The sequence below is a fragment of the Eretmochelys imbricata genome, chromosome 1 (assembly GCF_965152235.1).
Source record: "Eretmochelys imbricata isolate rEreImb1 chromosome 1, rEreImb1.hap1, whole genome shotgun sequence".
NCBI lineage: Eukaryota > Metazoa > Chordata > Testudines > Cheloniidae > Eretmochelys > Eretmochelys imbricata.
This window is the reverse complement of record NC_135572.1, coordinates 159,732,399-159,758,748: the sequence shown is the minus strand read 5'-3', so window position 1 is coordinate 159,758,748 and position 26,350 is coordinate 159,732,399. Positions and strand designations below refer to the sequence as shown.

General features: G+C 41.5%; 1 protein-coding gene across 5 annotated transcripts in view; it reads right to left on the bottom strand.

The window, feature by feature from the left end:
- Positions 1–26,350, bottom strand: part of PRDM15 (PR/SET domain 15) — a 48,667-nt gene that overhangs the window by 17,303 nt on the left and 5,014 nt on the right. For 2 of the 5 annotated variants that reach the window (XM_077818220.1, XM_077818245.1), the window contains exons 2-13: positions 22,715–22,760; positions 19,158–19,251; positions 16,267–16,420; positions 13,536–13,788; positions 11,901–12,023; positions 9,776–9,874; positions 8,576–8,800; positions 6,875–7,010; positions 5,328–5,509; positions 4,649–4,743; positions 3,523–3,610; positions 1,109–1,276 (exon numbers count right to left, since the gene is read on the bottom strand). In XM_077818220.1, the coding sequence (XP_077674346.1) occupies positions 1,109–1,276; positions 3,523–3,610; positions 4,649–4,743; positions 5,328–5,509; positions 6,875–7,010; positions 8,576–8,800; positions 9,776–9,874; positions 11,901–12,023; positions 13,536–13,788; positions 16,267–16,420; positions 19,158–19,251; positions 22,715–22,751 (1,654 nt within the window). In that variant the 5' untranslated portion in view covers positions 22,752–22,760. The remainder of the gene's footprint in view (positions 1–1,108; positions 1,277–3,522; positions 3,611–4,648; positions 4,744–5,327; positions 5,510–6,874; positions 7,011–8,575; positions 8,801–9,775; positions 9,875–11,900; positions 12,024–13,535; positions 13,789–16,266; positions 16,421–19,157; positions 19,252–22,714; positions 22,761–26,350) is intronic. The other 3 variants (XM_077818229.1, XM_077818237.1, XM_077818255.1) reach the window with 3 other exon arrangements.

Here is a 26,350-nt window from a genome sequence, read left to right as displayed (position 1 = left end):
AGGTGCTTTATCCAGGGTGGTGAGCAGTTTAACCTAGAAACTCTTCCAGCCAGTTAGTCAATGGTGCTAAAGATGCACAGCCGCTCAACCCCAGGCACTTCATGTTTAACAAAGACCCCTATTGCCGCCCCTGCTGCTTTCGAGGGGAGAGAAGGGGTTCCCAGGTCACTGGCCCAGCCTCTGTGACAGGTGAGGGGAGACCCACGGCCCCCAACATCACTCAAAGTGGGGGATGGGGCTGTGGTGGGGGGGGGGGCAGGACAAAAAGAGGGGCCTCTCTTGTCATGTGCCTACGGCCCAGACTGTTTCATCTGGCCCTACTTCTAAATTACTTTCAATCTTGTCCCTAAAAACTACTAGTGGCAGTTTAAAACATACCCAGATTTCATTGTATGTTCTCATATTTAACCTCTTCTTTGTGGCTGTCATTTCCTTCAGAGGCTTATGGCTTAGTTACCAAAGGTGCTGGGCACCTGCAACACCCACTCACTTCAATGAGATTTGTGAGTGCTCAGCTCTTCTGGTCTGGTTTCATAAATGCTCTAAATGTTGTAAGGCAACATATTGTGCCACATTCAATTTATTTGTTAAATTGATAGTCAAATCCCATATTAGTCTCTGGAATGGATCTGTGTTTACTCACTGCTGTCCAATTCCAAGTGAAAGACAGCAACTCTGCCAACAAGTTTTCCAGTTACCACAGAAATTTCAGAAGACTAATTTTTAAGGCCACAAGAGATCACTGTGATCATCTAGTCTGACCTCCTATTCAACACAGACCACACAATTTCCACCAGATAATGCATGTAGCCCAGCAACTGGTGATGGAACTACAGCATATAGTCTAGAAAGACACCCAATCTTCATTTAAAAACTCCAAATGATGGAGCATCTACCACTTCCCTCAGTAATCAATTCCAATGGTTCATTATCCTTATTGTTAAAAATATGCTAACCCCCTACCAGGACAAGCTACACCAGATCAGCTAATTAGTTTTGAAATGATAGCCAGCATCAAGTGAAAACTGATGTAGAATGATTTACTTAATTTCCCCAAGCCAACTGACACTTCAAAAGCGACAATCAGGTTCATGCCAAGTGTACTTACCTTCCAAGTGTCTCCTTTGATGATCCAACATGACGTCCTTCCGGTAGAACATTTTATTGCAGATTTCACATGCAAATTTCTTATCCCCGTGCTTCTTCTTGTGTTTTGAGAGGTTACTATTTGTGGAAAAGAACCTGAAACACATCTCACACTGGAATGTCTTGTCATCTGTAGGTAATGGAAAGAAAGCAATTATTTTAAGATAAAAAATTTTTTTTTTTAAATGCGATAAATTTATTCTATAGTTAGATCTAGCATTACAAAGCACCACACATGAATCGGGGGAAAGCACAACATGACAGTTTTTTGTTCTTACTTGTCATTTTGTCTTCTGACTAAAAAGTAAAATAAAATCAACCAATCTAGAGTCTCGACAGGTTAAGATCTGCTCCTCAAAACCAATCACAGGCAACTCTACTAGAAATTCCACCCTTGCTCCCTCGGGTTTGTCTTGCTCTATGAAAGGCAAAAGTCACCAAAAAACACCAAAATTGCTTCCAAAGTTAATTCAGCAATGATAAATATTAAAGACGTTAACATGAACATTGATTCTGGCACAATAAGTTCCTCGGCCCCACAGTCTGGCACACTCTCATTAATTCTGTCCAAACTGGGTTCAGTCACAGGTTTTCCAAATACGATGTCCTGTTTGGAGCAGCACTGTCTGAGGAACACAGTAGTATAGGAATTGCTATTCCAGCTTAGAACAAAGGCACACCTAGTCCAGCACTTGGTTTCCAAGAGCAGACAGTACCAGGTGCTTCAGAGGAAGGTGTAAAACCCCCATAATGGACAGTTATACAACAACAGGCCTACTGGGGAAGTTTCTTCCTAACACAACAGTTGTTCAGAAGTCTGAGAGTTGTTCTATGGTCTTGCAGATGCCACAGGGATAAGACAGAAGAAAGTAGTATTAGGCCAGTTAACAGTAGGTTTAAAATGTTTTTAATTTTGGAAAGGATCAACTCTGTGAGAGAGAGCTGCTACTGATGAAGGCAGATTACTGGGAGGTCTTGGCACCATCTGTCCTTTTACACGAGCATTGCTCCTTGGAAGAAAAGTCTTAAGTAAGGTTACTTCCAGTTGTGCTTGGAGGAACAATTACCCAGAGGATTCCAGGCTGATGGATATTGTGTGTCCAAGGAGTGACTAAGGACTCTAGGGAGGAGATGCAGAGGAAAGCATAGGTTCTAGTGATCTCACAGAGGAAGAAACAACAGGACCTAGTGGGATACTGGATTTACTGGGAGAAGGAATGAGAAAGCCGGTGGAGCTGCGTGCGAGGCTGGGAAACTGGAGGCTGCAAGTCTGGAGCTGTCACCGGTGACAAAGATAAGAGGAAGCAGAAATGGATTGAGAGGAAAGGTGTGCAGTTTAGTTTTAGAAAAAGCAAGCTGGAGAAAGTGGCAGGATATCTGGGAGGAGATATCTGAGGCACAGCTGGGGACGTGAAATTCGAGAGAGGGAAAGAGATAAAATACAATGCATAGGTGGAATTGTTGCTGTACAGATTGCCTGAAATAGTTTTCCATGATGTGGTAACAAATGTTTGTTTTTACAGTGCTGCTGTAGCGTGAGGAAAGTGAAGTCTGAAATGACTACTCTTCCTTCCTGGTTGCTATAGAGATGAATTATGGTGTAGCAGACTTCACTTGAGGGTCCATAGGCCATGGCTCAACAGTCCCCAAAACTGTGGTATGGCTTTGTCAGGCAATCTGAGGGCCTGGCAGCTGAGTTACAGCTGTCTTCCTCCAGTGTTCCCTGGGTTCTCCTGGCTGGACAAAGCAGGGAGGGAAGGGTACAGGGACCTGGGCCCTCTCTCTCCACTGGGTCTCAGCCCAAGGGGGAAAAGGGTAAGGAGTATCTCAGCCCCTCTCTTGCTGATACACCAGACCAGCCACCCTTGGGCTACTTCCTATCTTCCCTATTCTTTTTTCAGTTTGGGGCAGGGTCACAGCACTCTGCTTCCCTCCCCCGGGAGGGTTGCTCAGACAGTCTCAACAATTCAGATAATCATTCAGGGCTTCGCAGCTCCCTTCGCATTGTCCAGTGATTCCCCATCAGAGAGAAGGGGAGAGAAAAAAAGAGGTGGAGCCCCTGACTGCTAGATCAGGTCTTACCCACAGTCCAGGCCCTTCCCCTGTGGATTCCTGTCCCAGAAGCTACCAACCAACTGGCTTCGTTCCTGCAGACAGTTTTTTCTTCACTGTCCTGCCTGCTTGAGTGCCAGAGTCCCCTTTTAAACGGGTCCTCCATCTGGAGCAAGTTCTACGGTTGCTGAGGGGCGGGGCCCTCTTGGCCCAGGACTGCTCCATCGCTCATTTAGTCTTAGTGAGAGGTCTGTAAACACCATCACATATGGGAAATTAATAAAGCTGATTCAAGATTAGGTAATGTTGGTGAGCAGTTATCACCTGTTCTGCAATTGTGGAATTCCAATGCACTCTCTATCCGAAAGGCCTTTTCACATGTAGCACACTTGTACCTGTAGTCGCTGTCGACCTGAGGATTGCAAACAGTAAACATTTAAAAGAGGGAGAAGAAACACAAACCATACACAATGTAAAGAGAGCTTGCAAAAAATTCTAGGCTGCTTTTTTATTGTGAGAGCCATTTCATTTTCTTCAACAGAATTTTTTTTCTTCAAAACATGAGAGTACATTTCAGCACAGAATTCTGACATTTTAAATTTCAGAGCATGACTCCTAATTCTAAACTTGCTGCAAAAAATATGGTGCTGTACTTACTGATCTATAAAAGATGCATATGCACATGTGTAGGTGAGAGCATGTGTGTCTTTTTGGCTACTCTAAGCCCTGCAATGAAGAATCTGACTTAGGAAGAACAAGATGTTTTCTGACTTATAGTCAGGCTCCACAATATTCTTGGCATCAGATGTCAGTAATCTGAGAGTTTAGGGCCTGATCCAAAGCTCATTGAAGTCAGTAGAAACACTCTCATGCCATTAATGGGTTTTACTACCATTACGATTTGTATTGCAATAGCATTCAGAGGCCACAATCAAAGATCAGAGCCCCACTGCAAAACACACTGTACGTACACACACACATACACACAACTGTTTCTGCTCTAGGGAGCTCATAGCCTGAACATACAACAAGAGACAACAGGTGGCAATAACCAGAGATGACATGCAAACAAGACAACAGTTAAATAATCCTACTTAGTACAGTGAACAGCAGTCGGAGCACACCTTTAGACCCTGCCCTGAGTCTCCAGCTAGCTCTGATTCAGTGACACTCCCCCTTGAGGTAACAAATGTCTGAGCACGTTTCCATAGGCAATTCATACCAGGGATCCATTCACACTTAACACGTTTCAGAGTAGCAGCCATGTTAGTCTGTATTCGCAAAGAGAAAAGGAGTCCTTGTGGCATCTTAATTGGTTAGTCTCTAAGGTGCCACTAGTACTCCTTTTCTATTCACACTTGACTGACTCACACACTGCAATCGTCAGCACTGAACTCACAGCACATTTTCATCTCTCCTCATGAAGAATCATCTGGTTGTTTCAACTCACCTCATTCCTGCTGTGTTTATAGGAAACATGCTGCTTCAAGCTCTCTTTACGGCTGAACAGCTTTGCACATTCCTCACATTTAAACAGTTTGTCACCTGAGGGATCCGTGAAGACAAAACAAAGAGTGAGTGACTGATGTAACCACCTGGGAACGCCATGTGTGATAGCTAAACAATTCTATGGGTTGCTCCAAACAAATAGGCTAGCAATCAGCTAAAACATGAGCAGCTTCAATAATTAAAAGGATTAATTCATTGATTTTTGAAGTCAGAAGGGACCATTGTGAGCAACTAGTCTGACCTCCTGTGTAGCACAGGACATAGAACCACCCAACATAATTCCTGCATTTAGTTCTACGTGCCCAATAACCCCTGCTTGAACTAGAACATGTATTTTAGAGAGACAACTAATCTTGATTTAAAGACTCAGAGTGATGGAGAACACACTACACCGTCTCACTGTTGAAAGTCTGCACCTTATTTCCAGTCTCAATTTATCTAGCTTCAACTTCCAGCCATTGGATCGTATCATGTTTTTGTGTGTTTGATTAAGGAGCCTTCTAGTAATAATGATGGAACCTGTGAAAAATATCTGCATCTCGAATATTTCAGTTCCTCTACTGAACCCCTGAACTGACTGGAGAGAACCACAGCATGCAGGGAGCTGAAGGCAAACTCACCATGAGACCGGATGTGCCTGCTGAGGTTGCTGCTGTTCTGGAAGATCTTACTGCAGATGTTGCACTGATATACCCGTTTGTGTTCCCCAAGTTGTTTTATCAGCTTTCGACGTATTCCATGTCTACTGGAGAGAATTAAACTTCTTTTGAGGGACATGGTGTTTTGGTGATGAGCAAACCTACTGGATTAGAGAAATAAAGGCAGTGAGTGAACAGCATTCCATAGTTTAAAAAACAACTAGATGAGCCCGACAATCTAGCCAGCTTTCTATCCACCTTATAGTCCATTCATCCAGCCCATACATCTTTAAATTGCTGGCAAGAATACTGTGGGAGACCGTGTCAAAAGCTTTGCTAAAGTCAAGGAACAACACGTCCACTGCTTTCCCCTCATCCACAGAGCCAGTTATCTCATTATAGAAGGCAATTAGGTTAGTCAGGCATGACTTGCCCTTGGTGAATCCATGCTGATTGTTCCTGATCACTTTCCTCTCCTTTAAGTGCTTCAGAATTGATTTCTTGAGGACCTGCTCCACAATTTTTCCAGGGACTGAGGTGAGACTGACTGGCCTGTAGTTCCCAGGATCCTCCTCCTTCCCTTTTTTAAAGATGGGCACTACATTAGCCTTTTTCCAGTTGTCCGGGACTCCCCCGATCGCCATGAGTTTTCAAAGATAATGGCCAATGGCTCTGCAATCACATCCGCCAACTCCTTTAGCACTCTAGGATGCAGCGCATCCGGCCCGATGGACTTCAATTTATTTATAGCACTATGAACTAGAACCTTAAAACACCAACAGATTGATCACCTCCAAGTCTCTCAAGAAGCTAGTTTCACCGGAACAAGTTTTTAAACATGTAATTAAATGAACAACAAAGGCCTCCCTGAGGTTCTGTAAATGTCATAGATATTTTTCCCCTTTGCTCAAGGTTTATTACAAACTCTGAAATGTCATTCGCAGTGATTCAAGAGATGCGATTCACAAGTTACAAATATCAGTGAGAGACTAAACAACATGCCTGGGAGAGATTTTAACATCCATATCTTTTTTAGCACCAACAATCAATGGGAGTAACATTTAACCCTGCAGCCTCTTACGGGTTTCAAATATCCCATTGTACAAAACTGTAGCAAGATAGAGAAATAATCCTATTGCACTGCACTCTAAGGGTGACATTTATGTCACCAGTCTCCCATCACCAGTGGCTACAACCCAGAATCAGCTTACAGTGCATTAAGCCTGCATGAATCCCCCTTTGTGGCATACAAGGGTGCAGAGACTCCTTGACCAGCTGTTCCAGCAGCAGCATGCATGTATGTGCGTGCACACATACCAGGCAGAAGGCTTTGAATGGATGTGGCTATGTGTCCAAGTTCTCATCAGAGTCATTATACTCTGAAGAAGTCTAAGGGTATATGGCTCTCATCACTTGTTCCAAATGAGCCCTTCCTCCATGCTAATGGGGGAAACGACAATGGTGCTTTACAGATGTTAGGAGAGAAAGTTCTACCCCGTTATGAAGGATTGCATCCCACTGTGACTTACTTTGTTACTGAACTGATGTTGTTTGTGGTGCTTGGCAGCTTTCCTAAAACCAGTTCCATAATCCTCTCTTCCGCTGCAGAGGGAAGGGCTGCCTCATCAGGTGGGATCTCTGTTATAATTTCAGCTACTTGATCCACTGTGAATACATTATTATAAAAATACAATATTTACATGAAGAGTTTTAAACACACACACACACGAGGAATAAAACTCAGAATATTTCTGAGGCAGACATTAACCATTATATTTACTTTGACACACTCTTGATCCAGAAATAAACTGAAATGGAGCTTCAACTCTTGGCATCCGACTGAGTTCAAAATAGATAGGACAGTCAAAAATGAAGATTCAAATTCAAGTCCATAATGGGAACCTCTCAGCAGCCACCTCCAAGACAAACAAAACCATCTGATTATGTGAGGAGGGCAGGACTCTTTTGGAACAATTTATTCTCAGAAGGAACAGAAAAGAAAACGTTTCTCTTTCTCCACAGGACCCTTCTTTACATAAGAGAGACCAAGGTCTCCAGACAGATCTATCTACAATAAGAATATGAACAAGAGAATTGCCACAGCCTCTAGTCAGGACCAGCAGTGTTCAGGATTCAGATGTTTACCTGGAAGTAGGCAATTACAGAAAAATCTGTAAGAAACATAAGAAATGTTTCTGCCAACAAACTCAAGTTAGAGGTTGGCTTATTTTTCCAGAAGCACGGGTTTATCTCCTTTCCAAATTTTGTTTTTATACTATTTAACGTAACTATAGATATTCTTGTTAGCCACATAAACGTCCAATCTATTTTTTTTTCCTGCTGAGCTAACGGCCTCAGACAAACTTTACACCCACATAGTAGTGTACGGCAAAGGACAAGGAGCCAGGTTGATTTTGCAGACTGAGGTTCACAAGCCAGCACTCCAGGGGCGTGTTCAAGCTAGAGCTGTTCACAGTTTGGTGTGCAGGGCAAGGACAGCAGGTGCCATGCCCTGTGTGGCAATGGCACATTCAACAGCTTCACTGATAACACAGGTGTCGTGTAACAGGAGTGCCAGACTGTAGCTGAGTCACAGCCAACGTGGCAGTCACGGGGCACAGCCTTTTAAGAACAGTGGTCTCAAGACAGGGCACATGTCAATGAAGGGTTGGCTGGCCATGCATTATGCGACTCCCTACTGGAGACAATATAAAGGAAGGCTTCTGGCTCAATCTTTGGAAGATGAGGGTCGAGGCAAGACCCTGAGGGAAGTCCCTTCATGGGAACAAGGCAGAAGGCCTAGGGGACAGCCAGGAGAGGCTAGGCAGAACGATGTGTCCTCTCCCTTCCCAGCTTGCGGAAAGCGAGTTAGGCCTCTGTTACCCAGTATTTTGTGTGTCTTTGAGTCTTTCTGCATCTTCTGCTTTAATAAAACCAGCCCTAAAGAAAGGGACTTGGACCTGAACTTGAAAGTTTGGGCTTTCTGTTGGCTGCCCCAGCGGTAAATTTGCCCACCAGCTTAAACGCAGCTCCCGCAGTGTTTAGCACTGAGGCATCTAGAAAAGAGTGACAATCATTTTCTGCAATGACACTAGGGTTTTCTATGTGAACTAAAAAAAATCTCCAGGATTCCCCTTTTAGACTCTGAACTCGGCAGACTTTGCTGAGAATAGATCATTAAGGTGGAAGCATGTTTGACAACTACTTTTATTAAACCTCTCTCATCTCACCTGCTGGGTCTTTATCTTCAGCAATGACAAGAGGTGTTTCTGCTTTTGCAGCTTTGGGCTTTCTTCCCCTTCGTGGAGTCCTCCTGGAGTCTACGTTGGCACTAGTACCTTCACCAGTTACAGGCTGATCAGCAATGGGAGCCTCTGCAGGCGTCTCTGGAGTTGCATCATTTTGGCTTGTCTGGGGGACTCCTTTGGCTTGTTCCAGGTGACTCAACAGATGTTCTGCAGGCATGTGTGTGGAGGAAACACAGTCATGAAACATGAGGACAGCTCCAGCACCAAAACTTATAATTAGACCTCCTTTATTTAACTGAATCTTGCTTAGATCAAGTATTCACTGCAGTTAAAACACCTTTCTAATTAAAAGTACGCTCTCTATTATAAACTAAATTGATCATTGAGATGGATTGAAATTTTAGAGGTTTTAATATTTGTTGTTAAATTGGTGAGTGCGTGCTCAGGTCCCCCTTCTGAGTCACTCTGCTGAGGATATGAATTGTTACACACCCCAACTACAGAGCCGTGCCTTTTTAGCTCAAGCTGTAGCAGTTCATACTTTTTGCTCTGAAGGTTCCTGGTTCAATCCCTGGTGTGTCAGCCAAAATAATTACATTATATTGTACTGAACAGATCTGCGGCCCATTGATGTGCCTCAGTGATATAACAGCGTCCCATTTTACAAAATAACTTAGTAGCCTAAGTTTCATTGAAAGTCAACAGGACCTCCACTGCTAAGCCTTTTGGATACTCTCAAAAATTATGCTCAATAGCTATAAAGACAAAGTATGAAAATGACAAGCTCCATTCGCTTTTACTTATAGTGTCTTTCAGCGCCAATCGCTTCATTCATAACATCACTGAGCATAAGCCTGTCACTAATTTTGCACTGTTTTGCGTATACAATTCCCTGTCATTTGACAGTCTTAATATTCATCTATGATATGTTATACAAGTGTTTCTTTCGTTCCAGATCCAATAACGAAAACATTTTATCAGATAGGACGCCTACAGGCAATATCAGTTGCCACTGCAGTTTTACTCTTTTTTTCTTAGGATCTGGGGAAAAAAAAATCTACAGAAGTGTAATTTATGGTATTGTGAAGCCACTTCCCCGTCCATAATCTGCTGGCTTGGAAGAACAGAACTTCCAGAATATTTCTGGGTATATGTTTGATACGAATTCCAAATTCCCCTTACCTGTCAGCAACTGAGGTTCTGGGAAAACAGATGAACACACTTTACATATCCACTGGTTGGACTCCGCTTCAAGGGGCCCACTACTCTCTGGAGCGCTCACTAGAACATGCAAAGGAGAAATTATTACAAGTTTTTAAAATGAAGACAGCAAACCCTTCAACAACTTTCTGGGATTTATGATCTTGTTTATCCTGTAAGGAAGCCCTCAGAAGAGCAGATTACAATCAATCAGTCATGAAAGACTCAAGGAGGCAGCTACTGCTAACCTGGCACTAGTATGGTAGTCTGGTAAAGAACAGGAGGGATAAAAACCACACCTCCTCAGATACTTTAAAATGTACAAAATGCCAGAAATGACACTCAAAGACTAACGTTTAATCCATGGGAAGGCTGCAAACAGGACTTTCCCATACCAACATTTAAGGAGCCAAAATAGAAACTGGAAAAAAAACCAGGAGAGATTTATGAGGTGGGAGCCTTCCTACGTCTCTTCTGAGTTGTAGATAGGATCTCCTTCTTCCTAAATTAAATGGAGATGAAAGAAACAGTACAAAAAGCACACCTGGAGCGACCAATCTTGGGCACCTTCAAAACCGGAGTTACCCAGCTCTGGACAAACTGGGGACACAGACTGAACAAAGTACTGTCTGAAAAGCATCATGGAAACACTAACATTTGGGTTAAAGTAAATAAGGGTGGTGATAAGGAAATCACATATTTGAACAGTTTCATGAGCTGGATATTTTGCCAGACGAGCATATTGGTGTTTTGCTTAAGCAACTTCCCAGCTCTTACATACAAAGAAAGAAAAGTAGGATGTTATTTTAAGTAACATGCAACACATAATGCTATTAGGGATTTTTCAGGAAAAAGGAAAGTAACAGAATCACAAAAACTGTTAAATAATTGTGGGCTGTGAACAGAGATTAAGTTCCAAACAGGTCATTTAAGGATCCATCAGGTGGACCTGAGAAATCTAGAACATTCTGCAGATTGTTTAAGATCCCCAAAGTTGAATATTTCACAATCTATTGAAATCCCACAGCCTGCCATGTGGATAGCCAGGAATCCCAAGGGCCATATTTCATTTTGGAAACACATTCCCATTTCCAACACAGAATATTGCAGGAGCTTAGTTCCATGAAAATGTCTTGAGTCTTAGATTTTGTCCCAATTGTGGATGAAAAATTTTCTGAAAATTTAAAATTTCTCACAGAACTGAATTTCAGTTTCCTGTCCAGCTCTACCTTCTAGCAATAACAGTACTGGAGCTAACAAAGGGGGCATGTTCTGGTGGAGTGTTTTACACTTCTACAACCAAGAAAAAGACATTTTTAATGTCAATAAGCAAAAGTTAGTGTAACTATGTTTCAAAGAACAGTCCCAGATTACTTCTTTTTGATCTGGATTCCAGGATCATGCATGCACCCTGATTTGGGTTTTTAGTGTGGCAATTTAAAAAAGTTTAATGCTTTTTAAAAAATTGCTTTGCCCCAGTTACCAGAGATTAGATTTTTTTTCTGCTTTGTGCCTATGGGAAGTGGGAGCCAATCTTTGTAACAAATTTAGGTTTTCCAAGTTTATTTAAGATTTTTAACTACATCCTTCTACTTTATCCAACACAAGATTTAGGGGTAACCAGGGGTAACCACTGTTCTTGTTAACCCCTAAAAAAGGGGTTGCTCCCACTTTTGCTGTATCTTTTTGGTTTTCTTCCTGTATTCTACCATATTTCAGATATTATGTCTTGCAAAAAAAAAAAAAAGGACGTAACATGAAAAAAAATAAATTAAAAGCCGTCAGTGGCATTTAGGATAAAAAACATCTGCTTGAAAAAGTTTCCATATCCCTTCACTCCTTTTTCTGTCTTCAATGGATTTTTAAGCACAGCACTCAGGAAGGTAATAAAATGAAAATCCATAGATTTAAATTCTCTCCCCGTTAACTATCAGAGATGGATTGAGCTCATACATATTTACTGTATGTCACATAATCATAACGTTTCCATCACCTCAGAAACACTGTGCACTGAGCACTCCTTTGCTCCATCCAGATCTGCCCATACACTGTCACTATTGGCTTCATACACCATAGACAGGAACAGAGGATGAAATATTTTATTTACCTGCAAAGTCAGCCACAGGCACACTGGACTTCTTGATTTTTTTAAGAGAGAAGACTGCACTGGGAGGCTTTGAAGAGATTTTGTTCCCTTCCTTGTCGCATTCCATCACTACTAAGCATACATCTGCGGTGAAGGAAAAAATAGTTCCTTTTTGTTATTTTCCCAGTATCTGAGTGGTACCCTTGCTGTTGTGCCAGTGTGACATCTGTGGGTGCTGCGGGCTATGCCACCCAGCAGGTCTTCGACAACTTACTCCGCGAGAGAGCCTAATCAAGGCAAAACACTATGTATGCCTGAAATCTGCAGAATAGCTTCCAGTTTAGAATCTAGGCTACAGCGGCATCGCACAGCACAGGTGCACACTCAGTATGCATACATATGGATTTCACTGTGTGTGGATATACTACCTTACAGAGGTATGTAAGGTCTCCATATTTTCATTTGACAACAAAGATCACTAACGCTATATAAGCCACCAATGCTTTGAAGCCATTTGGAAAGGATTAACCTACAAATGTGTACATTCATTCCAATATTTAGCACAGACTTGAAGCTTGATCTAAGCTAATCAGAAAACCCGGATAGAGGATATTTGATTTCATCTCACAACACATTCACAAGATTAACCAACTCTGGTGCTTTTTTGCTTGGAAAAGAACAACCAAACAAAATGTAGGCTTTCAATTTATACCACTCAGAAACATCTTGGGGGCCCAAAACTACTTTGCCAGAATGACCTAAATACCAATCAGCTTTACAGCACTTCAGATGGCCTGCTGCACTGTCAAGAACACAACGTTACCAAGCACACTGATGGTGCTGGCACATCACCAAACAATCATGGCTACATTCATCATCCTGGAAATTCTTCTCAACCCAGGAACCACACTGTACATTAAAGTGCTCTCAACTAAACAGCAACAATAACACTCTTGCAATGTTAAAAGGTTTGGGTTTTTTGGCTACAGAAATGTAAAGGTAGAAGAGAATTGAGGGGGAAATTATGATTATTATTAATTTTACAGTAGCACAAAGCATAGAAGCTTTAACATCAGTTTAAAGAACTCTAACAAAGCGGTCAACCTTCCTTTGCAGAAGCTCGAGTAATCATGCTGAACAAAAGCTCAGTTTGAACTCCTCTCCTTGTTTCACAGGGCCCTACACAAGACTTCGAAGGCGCATGTAATTGCTCCCAATTGTACAACACCCCACGGCAAGGACAGAAAGCTTATTCCAATTAAAAGAAAAGAAGACTGCTTCGCAGGTTATCTATTTATATGTTTGGACTGTGCTGACATTTGAATTTCTTTGGGAAGAGACGGGAAAGCTCTTCCATGAAGAACCATTTTGATGAAATTATTGATTCCTCCCATCTTGGTTCTCAAGCCGCTGCAGAACCAATTAGAACATGCATCTTTTTTTGAAGACTCAGATACCTCTTGGTGCAGACCTTAGGCTTCCTTCTTGTAGGGCAGAAATGCATCTGAGAGTCCGATTTTTTACATAATTTACAAATTCAGGGCCAGATCCTACGAGGTACTGAGCACCCTCAACTGCCACTGAGCTCAGGAGGATGATCAGCACCTAGCTGGACTGGGCCCTTAGGGAAGAAGAAAAAGGCCCCCCCAAACGTACCATTGGCAACACTAGTGACCTGCTTCAGCACTGGCTTTTCCATTTTTTTGGCGTAAAAAGCTGCATACCACACTCGCAGCTCAGTTCCTGGTGGGATATCCCGGGAGGTGGTGAAGTAAATATCATTGTCATGCTGGAAGGCAGTCAGGTTCTGGTGTTCATATTCAGTGGCTGCTCTCACCATCATCATCCAATTGCAGTCATCTTCGTTAGAGGTATCAAAATAAACCAGAGGCCCATCCTTCTGGAAAACCTGTGAGCCACCCATACAAACAAAATGCATATATAATACAAACACGATAAATAATACATTAGGGCTGTCAAGCGATTAAAAAAATTAACCACGATTAATTGGGCAATTAAAAAATCAATTGTGATTTTTTGCACTGTTAAATAATAGAATACAATTTATTTAAATATTTTTGCATGTTTTCTACATTTTCAAATATATTAATTTCAATTACAACACAATACAAAGTGTACAGCGCTCACTTTATATTTATTTTTTATTACAAATATTTGCACTGTAAAAAAAAAGTATTTTTTCAATTCACCTAATACAAGTACTGTAATGCAATCTCTTTATCATGAAAGTTGAACTTACAAATGTAGAATTATGTACCAAAAAAAACCTGCATTCAAAAACAAATCAATGTAAAACTTTAGAGCCTACAAGTCCACTTAGTCCTACTTCTTGTTCAGCCAATCACTCAGACAATCTCCTGTTTACATTTGCAGGAGATAATGCTGCCCTCTTCTTGTTTACAACATCACCTGAAAGTGAGAACAGGCGTTTGCATGGCACTTTTGTAGCCGGCGTTGCAAGATATTCAGTGCCAGATGCGCTAAAGATTCATATGTCCCTTCATGCTTCAACCACTATTCCAGAGGACACGCATCCATGCTGATGATGGGTTCTGCTTGATAACGATCCAAAGCAGTATACAGACTGACGTATGTTCATTTTCATCATCTCAGTCAGATGCCATCTGCAGAAGGCTGATTTTCTTTTTTGGTGGTTCAGGTTCTGTAGTTTCTGCATCAGAGTGTTGGTCTTTTAAGACTTTTGGAAGCATGCTGCACACCTTGACCCTCTCAGATTTTGGAAGGCACTTCAGATTCTTAAACCTTGGTTTGAGTCCTGTAGCTATCTTTAGAAATCTCATATTGGTACCTTCTTTGCATTTTGTCAAATCTACTGTGAAAGTGTCCTTAAAACGAGCAACATGTGCTTCGTTATCATCCGAGACTGCTATAACATGAAATATATGGCAGAATGCAGGTAATACAGAGCAGGAAACATACAATTCTCCTCCAAGGAGTTCAGTCACTAATTTAATTAACACATTATATTTTTAACAAGCACCATCAGCATAGAAGCATGTCCTCTGGAATGGAGGCCAAAGCATGAAGGGGTATACGAATATTTAGCATATCTAGCACGTAAATACCTTGCACGCCAGCTAAAGAAGTGCCTTGTGAACACCTGTTCTCACTTTCTGGTGACATTGTAAATAAGAAGCGGGCAGCAGTATCTCCTATAAATGTAAACAAACTTGCGTCTCTTAGCATGGCTGAACAACAAGCAGGACTGAGTGGACTTGTAGGCTCTAAAGTTTTACATTGTTTTGTTTTTGAATTCAGTTATGTAACCAAAAAAAAAAATCTACATTTGTAAGTTGCACTTTCACAATAAAGGGAATGCATTACAATACTTGTATGAGGTGAACTGAAAAATACTATTTCTTTTGTTTATCATTTTTACAGTGAAAATATTTGTAATAAAAAATAATAATATAAAGCGAGCACAGTCAACTTTGTATACTGTGTTGTAACTGAAATCAATATATTTAAAAATGTAGAAAATTATACAAAATATTTAATACATTTCAATTGGTATTCTATTGTTTAACAGTGCAACTAAACTGCGATTAATCGCGATTAATTTTTCTGAGGTAATCGCATGAGTAAACTGCGATTAATTGACAGTCCTATAACACATTATTGTTATGAATAATAAATCAGACTGTGTATTTTGTGCCTTGATGGTGCCTTTCATCAATGAGTCTCAAAACGCTTTAGAAACAAAGTAAGCCTCAACACTCCTGCAAGGTATATATCACATATGCTTTCAGATGTGTAAACCGAGGCACAAAGACTTGCACAAGGTCACACAGACAGTGGGAGAAGATCCCAGGAGTTCTGACTCAAAGTAAGCTGCTTTAACTTCTAGATCACAATTCCTCCCTCAAAACAGAAATGCCATTTAACTTGTTCACCTATCAAGGGTAAGGGAAAAAAAATCCTGAACGCTTATTACCCTTGAATTTGGTTTCTAGATCTTTATTGCTCAATCAGATATTACTGTGATGGGAAGATTGCACTGAAACACCCAAAGTAGTTTTTTCACTGAAACTTTTCAAGGGGAGAGAATGAAACAAAAATGAGAAAACAAACAAACTTTTCTTCTGCATGTTGTATAAACAGCACCACCACATCTTATGTACTTGTCAAGGCAAAAGCATACTGGCTTTTGTGACTACCTATTAGAGAAGTGGGATCAAATTGAACCCTTCATTAAAAATACCTGGAGCACCCTACAGTTCAAGATCTGACTCCAAGTTTTGTGGTTTGAACCCATCTCTACTTATCAGTTTCTTTACATCATCTGTAGGAGATGACCTTAAAACTAATGTCATGTCAGTATCATTTTGCTGGTGCCATACTGTACCTTCAGTGGAAATGCTGACTCCTTTTCCAGTTTGGCAACTCTCTTGGATTCAAATGGGCCAAACTGGGTACGTTTGACAAGCTGCGTCACTGCAAATACTCCTTCAGTCCCATCTTGCAGTTGTCTGATCTCCAGATTGGAAGGAAGGGATGACCTATTGAAAACAAAAATGAGAGAATCTAAGTACCATGTAAAGTAGCTGTGCAGAACATAAGTCTTGCAATGTCCAAAAGAAATCAGCACCTATTTCTCAATGCTGCAATGACAGGAGGTTGTTATGCTGAATAAAGCTAGTTTCCATTGGAATTTAAAAAAAATAAACAATGGAAACATTTCTACTGACCTTCAATTCTATAAAAGCTGATTTTTAAAAAAATCTATTTTTTGGTCCAAATCTGAGCCACCAGTATCTTTTCATAGATCGTTTGCTTTCACGATATTTTCTTTTTTAATCAGAATCTTTCCCATCTCTGATGTCAAATCCTGTCTCCCTTCTAAATCCAGAGGTTAGCAGTAGCTTTCCTTCAGATAATAGGTGTCTTGGTCATTGGTGTCTCACCATTTTTCCAAATCTGTTTTTAAGGGGAACCGTACCCAAACGTGACAAACATTTGAAAATAACTTCCTGTAACGAGAGCCATCATGCAGTTTAGGTAATAATTGGATGGGAACCTGATGTAAGAGACTGTAAACCATTCTCCATTGTTCTTCGACACTGGTGTAGAAGAAAAATATGTTGGCTTGTAAGAACCCTAAGCATGCATTTATATTCAAGTGTTGCAGCCACACCCAGTAAATCTGTTTTCCTATTTAACTTATTGTGATCCAAATTTTAGGTATAGAAATGGAGAGGAGAAACTGTATTTTTCTATACTATCCCTCTTCCAGCCCTTAATTGATGCCTTCAGTGAGAGCTGTGCTGACAGGGTTTTGTAGAACGGTAAGGAAAAGAGACCAGGGAGGGGCTGCTCTCCACAATACCATCCCTTTCTCTGGGCTCAGATTTCCTCATGCAAATCTGGGCAGCGAATAATACAGCTGGTGCTGTTATTACCTCCCACTGAATGGCCCTCCTCACCCGCAGGGGGACTAAGGCAATGGCAACTCAGCTTCTGTAACAGCTGTGTTACAAAAAAGAAAAGCCAGCGAGTTCCTTTCCCTCCACGCTCCCAAGTTCTCCAGATGTGTGGGGTTGGCTTGGGGCAGAGCTTTCAAAATCCATGCCCCTCTCCCTCCTCAATACCTCACCTCAGAAGGGAGGGATGAGGTACATGGGGTAATTCAAAGTTTCTCCCCCGCATAGATTCCCCCCATGCGTTTTCCCACTGGAGGAGTGATCTGACCCCATGCATTTATAGAACTTTAACCTTCAAAAAGTTATGCTGGCCAGTCAAATTTGGCCCAAATATAAGTTTTATAAACGCAAGTTGTTACAAAGCCTATGCTCAAGGGAAATGGTTTCCAAACACTTTTAAATTTCCAATTAAGTCAAGTTTATAAAAAGACAAACATTCCCCTGCATTGTTAGCTACCCCAACTTTTCAACACTGCTCTAGTGCATGAGAACCTGAGAATTAAATTGGCTAGAAACCAATTATAAACAAAGGTGAATCTGACCAGTCTATTTTCACTGTCAAGGCTGAGAGAAATACAAAAAGTAAACCAATTAGTCTGTTAGTGAAAAGCAAAGGAGAATTGTAAAATTAGTTTTAACATCCTAAGAGATCATGCTATTATAAGAGAGGAAAGGACGTTTGTCAGCATGGTGATCTTGTGGTTAAGTCACTGGACTGGAACTCAAGAGACCTGTGTTCCAGTGCACCTGCTCTGCTGCAAGCTTCCCATTGGACCTTAGGCACGTCAATCTCACTCAGCCTCAGCTCCCCAGATGTAAACCAGGGATGGCAATATTTCTCCCACCCTTCGCCTATCGTGTTTATTTAGACTGTAAGCCCTTCAGGACAGGGACCATCTCCTCTTATAATACATTTATACAGTGACCTCAGTTGGGTCATCTAAACATTAGTGTCACAGCTGGTGGTATGAGGGGGGTGTTCGTCCACCAGCGGCGCTGCGAAGAAGAGGAAGTTGATACGGACAGTTTAGCTCTCAATGAGTCAGTCTGGTACTGATCAAACATTCACCGCATTGCCCCCATGCCATATGTTAGAGATCAGTATCCTTCTCTGAGTCCTACTGTGTGTCAAAATTCCATTGTAAGTGAACTCTCTTTCCCATAGCAAAAAATCAAACATTCCACATCAGAATATAATTCCAAATGGAAACATTTAATGCTTCGATATAAAGTTTACTCCTATTCCTAACTCTCTATTTAATTTGTTCATTTCTTTTGCGGAGCATAAATATTTCTGCTATTTTATTATACACCTAGATTTACTGACAAAACTGGGATTGATGATCACTCTTTAGAAGACTTACAAAGATGGAAATGTTCCGAAGTTTTGCTTCTCACAGTAGATGAATTACAGAGGCAGTGCAAAACTGTGTAACTCTTATTAACGCCATGGGAAATTCCCATGAACCATTTTGAATTTTGAAAATCTAGTGCAGCACGTGTAAGGAGAAGGAACGGGATAAATGTCAAACATTTTCAACCAATATAGGAAACAAGTCTCCACCACAACTGGTACTATCTGACTCCTTTGTCGGCAATCTCTAAGAGTTGCCAAGGAATGCATAAACAGAGCCTCTCTTAGGCCTTGATTCAGCAAATCATTTAAGCATGTGCTTTGATTCTTTGTTTAATCGAGGCTGTATCTATTTTGTCGACAGAGGACTTCATTTTTCAGCTGTCAGTCTGGCACCTTTCACAAAGACGAAATTCTCTTTAAAAAACAAACAAGCCATGTAGTCACACTAAAGTTACTTACCTTGCCCTGCTCAACACAAAGGAGTCTTTGACTGTCACCACTGGGCCCAGCTCAGGACACTCCGAATCATGGTACTGACCACAATCCTCGCACCCTGTAAGTAAACAGCACATAGAGCTGCAAGGTAAATGCTGTCATCGGGCAGTGCTCTCTCAGTCAACAGACACATAGAAAATTTAAACACCAAACTAATGACATACAATAAAGTAGTAATTTGTACTGCCCCAAAAGATATACACAATTGAATCAAACGTATCATTCAACACATACCTAAGACTACCAGAAGACACTTTAAAAATGTAAATATCTTCCTAAAGAAAATATTTGCTAAACAAAACTCCAGTAAATATTTTGTTTAAAGGCAAGAGGACTTAAAAAACCAACCAATCAAACGAAAAAAAAACACAAACCCCCACTGCGCTAGCCTCTCTCAGCTAAAAAAATCACTATTCTGTTCACTGGAGTCCAGGGTTTAAAATGCATAGTCAAAATCTGATGGGCTCTCAGAGACTGGGAGTGAAATCCTGACCCTACTGAAATCCATGGAAAACTGCCATTGGATTTCCCCCTGGGTCCCAAGCTCTGCCCACAGTTGTACCTGTGCAACCCTCCCTTGCAAGCGTATGGCTGGGGAGGCTGGGGGGGGGGGGAATTTGGCACTATGGCAACAGCTCCTCTGGACCTCTGGTCCCTTTCCAATACAATCTGGCAATTCTTTATTACCGGGCAAAATAATACAAGCTTTCAGTTCCCCTAATTTGACTTTTATTTTAAAATACTGTAAGTTATCCAGGGCTAAAGGGATCCCAAGAAACAACCTTTGCCCTGGATAATGATAAAATAAGAGTCAATTTAGGACCAGTCGAAACATACATTTCTATGTCAAAGAGTTGTCAAAATGTTACTGTGAAGCCAGTTGATTGGATAGGGACAAGAAGTCATCACAGAGAGGATATTCCCCAGCTGCCAAATTCTGCTCCATGTCAAACGTAGGGAACCCTGAGGACTTCAGTAAGGTTGCACAAGAATATTATTGCATACATGTATGCGAATTAACACGATACAGAATTTCATTCCAGACTGTAACTACTGAGAAAGAACACCTTGCTTTTACAATGGGAAACTAAACTCTCACCAGCAGTGTTCACATCTGTGAAACTTACACAGCACTTCCTTAGAGGATTTGCTGTAGCTGAAGCTTTCACTCAATGTTCAGCATTCAAATTAAGAGTGCCTGAAACTTGTGCAAAGATAGTATACAATGTACATACAGCCTGTGGCTCTCCACATTTCTTATTGCCCAGCACTATTTAGGAGTACAAGAAGCATATATCATTTTCTTTAATATCCTGGTGGATGAACAGTCATCAAAGCGGGGAACACTAGCGTTTTTGGACATATGTCTCTGAAGTCTACAGAATCTGTACAGGATGCCTCATAGCAGACCCTCCCCTGAGTTGGAGTACTCACCATGTGTGATACTTAAGGGCTTACGATCACAGAAGAAATACAAAGTCAGACACAAAGAGATAAACCATAGATTTCTCAAAGGGGAGTATATGAGGTTGAGCTTTAGCAGTGAAGATCCCTTTTAAAAGTGAGTTTATGGCTGAAGAATAACTCTAATCAATAAATATTTTAAAAGTACAAACCTTAATAATATTTTGCATTTATATAGTGCTTTTTATTTAAGGATCTCAGAGCACTTTGCAAACAACTAAGTCTCAGTAACATATGAGGCAGGTATTATATCCATTTTGCAACTGGGTAAACTTTGGCACAGTCACTGGGAGAGTTATGAACAGAACACAAGAAGTCTGCTTCCAATTCCCAGCTCTAACCACTAGACTACAACTCCCTCCACTGCATATTCCTATTCCCTAATGATGGCTCAATCCTGCTCCCACTGAATTCAAAGGTAGAATTCCCTGCTCCCACTGAAGTCCAAGTACAGGACTTTATGTGCATCTTTTCAGTCACATGTGCTTAGTTTGCTGGCAGAAAGGAAAAAGTGTCACTGCTGTTGGCACTGCAAAGTTGTCATAATTGCTGAAGAGCACCACATGTTATATTTGGCCTTAGGTTTACCAACACGACTGTCAAACCCATATTTCTGGTGGTGCTGCATGCAACAGAAAGAGACAGCCACAATTTTCAGGCCCCAGACTAAGCATGGAAGAGCTGACATTTTAGAAACAAGTTGTCTGGCTTATAAACTGAGGTAACTGGATATGAAACGCTCTGATGGTCAGTAACTATGGAAGCCCACAATGTCAGGTCTAGACATTCACTTTTCTGAAACAGAAGAGGCCCTTAAATTCTGTGGAAAAATCTCACATAGGAGGCAAGAAACTTCATGAATTCAACATTCCTGTCCCATCTGGGGTGGGGGTAGGGGGTGTTTGACATACACCATCTGTGGAACTGGCAAGATAACTTGCCCCCCTAAACCCATAGAGGTCAGAGCCTTTTTCTCTGCTTCCTGGTCCTCTCCAGCTTCTACGGCTCTTCTGAGGAGGGGCAGGGGAAGAAGGCTCACTGTGGAGCTGAACAACCCAAGTAGGACTATATCAACTGAATCAGCATTACTATTTAGGGGGGAACTCCAGCAAATTTTGGAAAGAGAGAAGATGTCCCAGTCAGTCCCGTCTTGACCTGTGGAGCCCCAACCCTGAAGTGCACCTACAGGGACTGTGAGAGGAAGGGACTATGACACATACCATCAAGGCAGCACTCTCTGCTCTTGATCTCCCCAGTCAGATTGGCTAGATCTAGGTCCCGTCCACTTATGTAAGTGTAGCTCACTGGCGAGGGTGTGTTCCAGTTCCACCTCTGTGCCATATCCACAGAGGATGCAAGGCTGTCACAGCCCTAGCTAGAGAGTCTTGACTGTTTAGCCCAAGCTGTAGCAGCTCAAGCTTTTAGCTCTGGAGCTCCCCGGTTCCTTCCCCAGTGTGTCAGTCAAGATGGCAGCAGTCACCTAACCTAAAGGAAACAATTTAGCCATGGATAACCTTTAGGCTTTTAGGATATGTCTACTGCAGTTAGACACCCACAGTTGGCTCGTGCCAGCTGACTTGGGAGTGCGGGGCTCAGGCTAAGGGACTGTTTAGCTGCGGTGTAGACGTTTGCGATCTAGCTGAGCCCCAGCTCTGGGACCCTCCCATCTTGCAGGGTACTAGAGCCTGGGTCCAAGCCTGAGCCCAAACCTCTGTACTGCAATTAAAGAGCCCCTTAGCCTGACTCAGCTGGCATGAGCCAGTCACAGGTGTCTAACTGCAATGTAGACATACCCTTAGTCTCTTGGAGGCTAGCAATTAAAAAGCTGAGCTACTAATTCATATCTAGCCATTTCTTGCATTTCCCAACAAAAAACTGAGAATTTGTATTCTTAACTTTGGTGCAATTCTCTCCACACTGCCATAAACTATTTGGGTTTTCCTTAAATAATCACCTTTAGGAAAACAATATAAGAGTAAGTTGGTTTGAACTTCAAAATTAATGCTCTGTAAATACACGTCACATTACGACTCCATCATTATTCTTCTAATACTTACAAATAAACATGGTCTCATTGCTGCCATCTTCTGCCATTTCTGAAATCTGTCAAAATACAAGGGAGAAAACTGAGCATAATGTAAATGCTGCTTCCTGACACAGTTCTAATACACAGATCTAATAAAAGAGTTACCTACTGAGTGATAATATTAACTGACCCCAATGCATGTGCAAAGAGACTACTGAACCCGAGCAGAGTATATCATACATAGAATGTAAAACACAAATTAAAGCGGTTAATGATCCACTAATGCCTATATTAAGGGTGATATCAGGTGCCTTGCAAGACCCCGCCTACGATAAATATCATGCTTTTCGTAACCACTCTGGTTCATGCAGTTTTTTTTAATGACAACAGCAGAAATACATTATTTCAACCCTTAATCCTTACACAAGCATTTATTTAAACAGTTCACCACCAGCTCATGTATTATCACACCTTTACAAGCAGGCACATAAACACAATGTAACTTTTTCTTTTACTGTCAAGTATTTTTTCCCTTCCACATAATTGCTCACTACGAATAAACATCCACTAAACAATGTGGGACTTTTATTCCATTTCACTATAAACTGACCTTCTCTCTGAGTTTACTCTAGGTGCATTCCACTGTACATTACAACAGCACCTGTTAGTAATGTGTCAGCTAAGGCAAGATTCACAAAAAAGGGGGCAGAAATGTTTTAAGCGTGCACCAACTATTCAGGAATTCATACCTTCTATCATCTAGACAGTACAGCACATGGTACATAACCTCACAATGAGCTCAGATCCCACAAAACTCTCAGTCATAAAGAGTCAAATTGAGCATGAAGTAGAAGATTCATTTCTCAATGCCTTTGCTTCACAAGCCTGAAATGAGGTCTGCCAGCTTTGGTGTGGTGCACAGTCACATCACATCATTCCTTCCTCCACCTGCAAATACTGTTCTTCTGAGCCAGAAGGATGTCGAAAATGACAAGAATCCATAACGTCAATCCTATGTTCACTAAGGAGATTGGACAGAGCAAGTAGAATGGAGAAATGCTGCAATGTGAATCTCAATGCTCAAGTCATGACGCTGGGTTTTTTGGTCATGGGTCAGAGAGCTAAGGAGCTGGGATTCTAAAAACTACAACCCCAGCTGCGGAAGACTGATTTTATTTGATTTATTTTTGGTATTACAGCACAACAAAGGAAAAACTCTGAGAGAGGAGAGTTATTTCTTTGATAAGCACCAACCACGAGCTTGGGTTAAATTTTGGCTGTAAATCATTCATGCCTTTGCACATCTGGTCCAGAGAGGTCGCACGCTTTGATAGAGAGGATACAGTACTATTATTACTGGGAGCCCCAGTCATGGATCAGGATCCCATCGTGGTAGACGCAGTACAAACACAGAACAAAAGACAGTCCCTACCTCGGAGAGCTTACAATCTAAGTACTGGGAGTTAGAAAACGCACAATCTAGTCCACCGACTTTGTGATTGTACTTACTCAAGTCACCTGACCTCTATGCAAACAGATTTTCCCTCACCAGTGAATGAGGCTAAGAACCCATACCCTCACTTCTAAAGCACTTTGAGTGTTAATGGATGAAAAGCATTGGATAATTGCTTTTCACTGAAGTCTAAATAACCTAAACGGTCAATGGCTGGTTGTTATAACTGGACCCTATATTTTGTTAGTGATTATCTGGGGCTCACAGCAAAAAATTGGGCAAGCACAAACAAGGTCAGGAAGATCATTTCTCTCCCAACTCCAAGAGGTCATCCTGGTCCTCTAATGAGGTATCTAGAGGCACAAGAAAGAGAAGCAGAACCCCCAAACAAGGGACAGGCTCTTCCCAGAGCTGAAGTGGGAGATGAGAAGGCAAAATGATCAGCAGAAGAACTAAGAAAGGAGAGAAAGAGGCTGGATGCATTTGAGAGAGGATAAATATAGAAGAATGAGAGATTAAAACTGCAAACTGAGGGAGGAGGGAGAAAGACTAAACACACACCCAGCAGATGGTATAAACAGCAAAGCTAGTCTGTTCTGAGAATCAAAAGGTCTTCATGCTGCCATAGGAAACGCTCACCAAAGATACATCTAGCACACCAGTCACCCAGGATCACTGAAGAGGCAGAGACCCCTCATGACAACAGAAACACTGTCCCTTCTTGTACAAACCAGATTTATTCATGCTTCATGCAGTTTGCCTGTCCAGAAAATAGAAATATCCAAGAACCATCTCAGAGTCACCAGCAATTGCTTCTGAATGGAGCAATAGTCATTCTGGGTGACGGCTCCTAAAATGCGCATGGGATAAGCATGCAAGTTCCATCAACAGCCCTACCATGTAAATGAGGTCAACTCATGCTCAACTCTTTCTGTTGAGCCTCAGGGATATTTTTAAGACTTCCCTGCAATTCACACTCCTAGCACAATAGCCCAAGCTGCAGACTTGCCAGTACCACATATATGTATCAGAAGGAAATATCAGATATTTCCTCTACAGCTCTCAGCTGCATTGATGATCACTGAAACTCAAGGTCAGCTCTGCACAGAGATACTAAACATGTTCTTCCTCCTTCTGAAATCAAGAAGCTACTTCTGATTAATTAGACACAACATTGTTTCATTACCAAGTGGATCTGAGCCAGCACTCCACTGGGCAAGTTCCATAGCAAGAAAGAGGACAGGGTGGGCCACTAATGTCCAGTCACTCGGACTCCTCCTGGATCTGTCCTCCGGGCAACGTCCCCCGGGATGATAATCTGGATATCCTCAGTCTCCTTATGAATTCCACCAGATACTACTTCCAACCATTGTCACCCATTCAAGCTTTAATGAAATGTGCTTCTAGTGCATTGTTTCTCAACCCACAGCCCAATCAGCACACAACTGCAGCCCATGTGACATCCTCAGGGCCATACAGATAGTATATATATATTGTGCGGCTGCAGCTCACATAAACAGTGAGCTGCATATGTAGCCCACAATGGTAAACAGGTTGAGAACCACTGTTCTAGTGTAAGAGAGCCCATACAGCTTCTCCATCGTGTGTTCAGTGCTGACAATGGCTGTGACACTTGTGGAATTCTAGGTCATACATATTCTGTGCCCTTGCAATGGTTTCCATACATCGTGTGGATGGGTCCTAAAGTAATCCCTATAGAATAGGGCTGAGACTCATTGGTGTAGCACACTGCCTGTGTCAAACCTGTTGTGCAAGCAACTCTGGCTTCAGGACTATCAAAATGGCATTTTTCACAAACAGCAGATTAAATCAAAACATGTTTTTCATAATAATGAGGATGCAGATGTGTACTGTTGTGCAAGAACCAAAACTGCTATTTGTTCTGGGAAAGTGAGAGTGATTTAACAGAGAAAGGGGAGAACACAGTAACATCATAATGCTACCCTTTAAAGAGATGAGAAGAGAATAGAAAACAAATACACTTCATTAATTAATTGATAAGGTGCTAACTCTCAGTAAATGTTTTACATCAACTTAATATCCACCTTTCTAAACAAGTGTTTTTGTTTCTTACACTGCACAATGGTTTCTGATGCATCAGAGGTCTTTTCAACAAGTTTAGCACAATGACCTACTGTATTATGTTGAGCAAAGACAGAACAGATAATGCAATATGTAGAAGGCTTCTGATTT